Raw genomic sequence first — 6,398 nt, forward strand, 5'->3', positions numbered from 1 at the left:
GCAGAAAGATAACACTCTAAGAGTATTTGTACTTTGAGTCCGTTTACAGCTTTTATATAATCAAACTTTGGATTGCTTGCTTACTTCAATATGGCCCCTAACAAGGTTACCGAATGTACTTTCAAAGTATTTTTTTTTCATTAGACTCTTTTGCTGTTCTTAGCCTTACTGGTTCTCTGCACTTTAGCATTTTCCCCTTTGTTGTTTGAGTGATTTAAATTCCTCTTTCAGTGGAAGCATATAAGAACTTGAGTATTATTTACTTGATCTCTAAATTTCTGTACTATTCATTACTCATGAAGCTTTGTTTATCTTATCATGCTTATGCATTAAGCTGCAGCATTCCTCAGTTGTGCCATGCATATATGCATGGGCCTTCCCTACATGTTTTTCTGTGACTTTGCAGAAGCATGCTGGACACCCACCAGAGTCCCGCCCTGTGTGTTCTGCAGAAAGTAAGAAAGAGAATTGCACAATCTTCTTCCATATTTTGGCTTCATGATATACCTATATATGATATGTTACATATTAACAAATCAACAGCTTTGATTTACAAGTCAAATGCACACACTATCTCCAGCACTTACATAAGATAGGCAAAACTTTTTTGTCCTCACACATTCCTTAAGGTCCCTTTAAGGACAAACTACCCTTTGGAAACTGTACATGTGCCATTATAAACATCTGTGTCCTGTCAGCAAGCGGATTTCATGCACTGTGACTTTTTAACTTGATAAAAGTGTGATGATCAGCATACTGCTGTGACTGAACTTTGTCCTCCTTCCTGATAGAAAAACAACAGGGAGGCTATATAAGGAGGGAACAGAGGAGGAGGAGGCTTGTTTTTGTTCAGAGAGTTGCAGCCACGCAGAGCTGAACAGAGGGTAGGAAACTTTTTAACCAAAGGGTAAGTAACAACATTTATTATATTCTGTTAACTTACATAAAGTAAAGACCCATAAGTCAATGTTTAACTGCTGCAATAAGTAAACTGTTAAAAAACAAAACCAAAAAAAAAAACCCATTAGAAACCAGACGTTGGGGTATTTCGCAATATAGAATTTTTTGATGAGTGCGCAGGTTCTCTCTGCATAAACTACAACAAATATTTTGCTTGAACTTTTCTGCTTGTCATGCATGTGTATATCGTAGAACATATTTTTTAATATAATATTCAGTCACAAATCCTCTTAAGTTATATCTTTACATTACTTTTTGTATTTACTGCATCACTGGACTAAAATTTGTGTTGCAACACCAGTGAAAACTTCATAAAAGTGCTCTGCTCACTCTTACTAATTGCACAGATTTTGATATATATCCTATATCAAGTCCAGAAAGATTCCTAGTATGATATGAGGAATGTAAAAATTGAACACCTTCTCTGACCTTTTGTACTAATAGGCTGTGTTTTTCTGCTGAGTTTCATACATTTCTTTCTGTTCCTTTCTGTTTTTTCTACCCTGTTCCTCTCTGAAACTAAAGTTGGGGCAGTAAGGAGGCGCCACAGAAATGTGGGCAGGCCTCAGTCTGCTCCTCACTCTCTGCCTGCTCCATGGGGGTGGGGCAGAGAGTGAGGGGGGAGGGCCCCGCTGTCAGCCACCTTCAGACTGGAGGATAGGAGACGTGGAGCCTATGAAGGGGTCAGTAGGTCGAGTGACGGTAGTGGCCCTTTTACAGGCCAGCTGACTGTTCTGCTTGGTGCAGGCTTCCAGGTATGTGCCCGTCATATGACAATGGTTGTATATCACACTTCTCATTATTTATAACACAAAAAGTGTCATGACAATGGATCAGCCCTGTGGCAAAGCACAAGGGACTGGTAACTGAGATATTATAGGAGATTTTTAAATTTGTTAAAACTGTCAAAGAAATCTTTCTATTCATATTCATAGAAGACATTTTTACTTTGACATATTGCTTTGATACTGATTCCCAATGCTCTTCTTTTGAGCAGACTAGATGGCCTGCAGCAGAAGCTGGAACGTCAGGGTCTTAAGAATGTGGTCTACATGGTCGTTAACCACCAGGGGGAGCAATCACGACATCTGCACCCTTTGCTGGAGGCCAAACTTTCCAAGAACATCATACTCTACAAGCAGGACGGGCAACAGCCTGATGTTTGGCAGACTCTGGCTGGAGAGAAAGACGACTTTTTCATTTATGACAGGTTTGACATGAAGTGGAAAATTCAGTTACATTTTTCTGGGAAAACCAATAGAACATTGTAATTTTGGACAATATATCTCACCTCCACAAGCCTAATCTTACAATCCTTTTCTGTCCCTTTGCAAACAGGTGTGGCCGTCTAACCCACCGCATTTCACTTCCATACTCCATCATTGGACAGGGCCATATTGAGCAGGCAATCAAAGACACCTACTGCAAGCGCCTATGTGGCGACTGCACACATGAGGTATAGATCAAATCTAACAGAGAGTTGTAATATGATCATCATATAATAATTGTTTAATCAGAGGCAAGATCTTAAACTGTAATTTATGTAATCTCTGCTTGTAATTTCAGAGTGCTGAGATCCCAGAGGAGTGCAAAGATAATGCAGAGGTCCAGCCTGATGCCCCAGCTGAACAGGACGACACCAGACATGGTCATCACCATGGTCATGGTCATCAGAATGGTCACGGTCATCAGAATGGTCACGGTCATCAGAATGGTCATGGTCATCAGAATGGTCACGGTCATCAGAATGGTCATGGTCATCAGAATGGTCACGGTCACGGCCACCATGGGGATAATCATGATGTTCATCCTCGTGGCTTTGGCCATGGCAGTGATCACAACGATGGCCATCATCATAGAAATCACAATGGTGCCGACCAGACACAGCACGGTGTTAGACCACATGGGCATTTCCATGAAGGTGACATGCCTCAGACCCAGCATCATTTTGATTCAGGCCAGATTCCCCAGGACGTGCACAATCAACAGGTGGCACAGGAGGCTCATGCAGTCATTGAAAGGCCTTGATTATCTAGGAAGAACAGGTGAAAGTTAAAGTACAACTGACAGGGTCTGACGGGCTCTGACAATGAAATTAAGAGCAGCTGATGCTGACACTGACGCAGGCTGTTTGGCGAGGCAGGGAGTGAGCAGCCAGTCGGTCTCTGACACTGTGATGAGGCGTTACCCACCTCCTGACGGTGACACGGGCTGATAGGCGATGCAGTCAATGACGTTAGGGAAACCTGACAGTGACGCTTGCCTCACGCTGCCTGACAGGAGCCTCAGCCAGCCCAGTGAGCCTGACCCCCAGGTGTTGTTAGCTGAGGATGAGAGCAGCTGTAAGCTGATACTGATGTCAGCTTCATATTAACACCAGTCAGCAACACCGGGGCCAAATGCTCTTTTTACCAACAAGTATTACCCTGAGAGAGGAGGGTGGGCATTCCTGACAGTAGAGCAATGGGTTAAATTAGAGTCAAGCAGCTATTGTGAGCTTATCATTGAAGTAATTTGAATATGATTTAAAGAATATCACAATTTTAACTATCTCAATGTATCTGTCAGTGGGTTGCCCTCCTCATTTCTCAGGAGTGTATGTGATTGTCATGTTTTCAAATTAGCCCCCCCATTATGTTTTTTCCATCCTTTATGAAACCAGATGCAGAAACTATGATCTAGTGGCGTCTGTATGATGTCAGGCTGGAGAAAAAGGAGAGGGTAGTTCAAAACATGATAAACGCTTCAAAGTTTTTAAAGTTCAGAAGTAGAAATGACACAAAAAACTGCAAATAAAAATAAAAGTAATTTAGAAGGAATAGTAAACAAGAGCATCACAATTTATGAATTAGTTAAAAATATGTCTTAAGGTTGCATTTACCTTTTTATTAGGGAAGTCCAATAGCACTGATCCATTACTGAGGAAACCCCCTAAAAGACATTTAAATATAAATCTAAAAACTATAGACCAATCATTTTTTTGTGGGGCATTCTATCGATTATCATTCTTAAGTACATATATAACAGCAGTAACTAACACATGTTTTGTGCACAAGCTTTAACATATCTCAGGTGTGACCTTTTTCCATAAGAGAAAATCTTCAGATTTTGAGTACTAACAGTACAATTTATTCTTTCACTTTTCTTTTTACCAAATTTGGTATTTAGCCTTCAAAGTTCACACATTACAAGGCTTTTTTCTTTTTTTGAAGTTCAGGAAGACAGCAAGGAAAAACGAGAGTAAAGCAATGAATGACTGTTTGAATACGCTCTGTTCTTAGTGATGGTTTCAGTGGGAAGACATCAGTCACCCTGAAAACCTGAAGATCGGACAGAGAACTGTATTGGAATTGTATGCAAGGTGAAAAATGAGAGTTGAATAAAGATGGCTCAATTACTCTTCTAGTTTTCGAGTATCTTCTTTTTTTCTTTCAGTGTATATATTACATGTGAATGAGGGGGATCATATTAGCTGTAATATAGTATCCTGTCCCATTTAATTCAGTATAGTCACAGCTGATACTGTTTACATCAAAACAGTGCTCATACATTTAAAAAAAAAGAAAAAAACATTGATCTTCCTCACACCTTCATGTGGGCAATTTACAACATAATGAAACTATTCTCTCACTAGAAGAATAATTGTAAGTAATGGACTGCTTACTGAAACATGAATAAAAAAAGTAAGTCTGCTAAAATGGTGTGATATCTGGCTTTCCTCTCTCAGCTCAAATATGAGTGGTGCTGCCAGGTAGGTTTAAATGTGAGAGTATTTTTACGATTGTATGGTTGTCTGTGTTAACCCTGTAATGGACAGGAGGCCCATCCAGAGGGTACCCACCTTTACAAAGCTCAAGGGAAAATGGAAAAGTGAAGATACTAGATGTCACATAAAACATTACCTAGTAAAAGTAATGTTATTATGGAAATTATGATACAAATAAACATCGCTTTATAAGAAAATATAGGTAAATAATACTATTAAACACATTAGCCTATTAGCCTAAAACAGTTAAAATTCACTGTTGAAATGATTGGGAAATTCTTAAATGTTATCATTCCACAAACAAGTAATAATAATAATAATAATAATAATAATAATAATAATAATAATAATAATAATAATAATAATAATAATAATGGATTGGATTTATATAGTGCTTTTCAAGGCACCCAAAGCGCTAGTATGAACATACTCTATTAAAGTTTCTTGTTATGTAATAATGTAGTAATGATATTTCTGATGCAGTCATGTTTATCCGTTTATCCCCTGTTACCTGTGGTTACCACTACACATCACACACACACACACAAATAGTCTCCGACTAGATGAAAACTGTCATAAAGTTGATAAACTGGCTCAGGACACTGAGGAGTTCTTGATTTAGAGAGTGGGATTTAATGTTTCAGCAACTCAGAAAATCTGTGAGTAGATACTTTTTCCCTTTAGATGATCTGGAGATGATTTCTGTAAAAAGTGTTTTCACTGTTTTCCCAAATATGTGTCAGCAGATGGCGATAAAGATCTAGACAATAAACCACCACTACACCACCATTGAGCCATCCAGCTGATGTGTATACTGTTGAAGCCCTTCCATTCATACAGATTTGATAGAGCCTTTAATTGACAAATTCACTGACAAATTCTCCCAAATTAGCATATTTCATACATTTCATACAATGAAATAAAGGGACTTCTTAGGTTGTTGGGTTACTCTCACATTTTCAAGGATCAAAGTGTCTGTTTCTAGTTTCCTGCAACATATCAACAAATGTGCAGAAGCAAAGCACACATCGCACTCCCAGTTTATGTTATGCAATTATTTATTTGGCTAAAGGAAAACACTTTTCTTGCATATGCTGATGACACGCTTACATTTCTGGTTTATAGTGATTGCACTGATGAGTTCTTGTTGGTTTGGCATTGTATGACTGTTTGCTTGTTATTGAAATAGCTTTAGATGCAACAAACATTAACAGAAGTGTCATCTAGAAGAGGGGCACCTTAAGCTCATCTTTCTATACTAACATTGGTGTAATGATGCCAGTGTCCAGCTCCAAAATCTGTGAAATTATCTCAAAGACTTAAAGCACACCAGCTTCTGCTTAGTGTTATCTAGCTGAATTGCCTGTTGGACTGTGTGTCTGAAAAGGTCAACAAGCAACCGGAGGTAATAAATGAAGCTGAGGTGGACTGCTTGTGTGGGCGTAATTGGGCTGAAGATCCAATACAGAGGAACAGTGACTTATGGGTAATTACCTGCAATGTCCTGAGACAAAGAGCTGTGAGTGGCTGTCTCTCTGATTCAATCAGCCCCACACAGAGCTGGGCAGTACACAGCCTGTCTTAATTGTCCGATATGCTTTCCCCTCGATGCACGGATGCACAACGTTTCCTGCAGCCGTTTTCTCTCCATTTATACCGGCAGCGACAGAGA

The 6,398-nt window shown here is 39.3% G+C and overlaps 1 protein-coding gene across 1 annotated transcript; it reads left to right on the forward strand.

Annotated features, from left to right (window-relative positions):
* The first annotated feature begins 774 nt into the window (after nt 1–774).
* Nucleotides 775–4,365, forward strand: LOC120745882 (selenoprotein P). Its single transcript, XM_040051088.1, has 5 exons — nt 775–907; nt 1,486–1,715; nt 1,958–2,170; nt 2,299–2,416; nt 2,527–4,365. The coding sequence occupies exons 2-5, from the start codon at nt 1,513–1,515 to the stop codon at nt 3,286–3,288; spliced, it is 1,296 nt and encodes a 431-aa protein (XP_039907022.1). The 5' UTR covers nt 775–907; nt 1,486–1,512; the 3' UTR covers nt 3,289–4,365.
* Nucleotides 4,366–6,398: the final 2,033 nt, after the last annotated feature.

The sequence above is a fragment of the Simochromis diagramma genome, unplaced genomic scaffold (genome assembly GCF_900408965.1).
Source record: "Simochromis diagramma unplaced genomic scaffold, fSimDia1.1 OVJJ01000131.1, whole genome shotgun sequence".
NCBI classification, from domain to species: Eukaryota; Metazoa; Chordata; class Actinopteri; order Cichliformes; family Cichlidae; genus Simochromis; species Simochromis diagramma.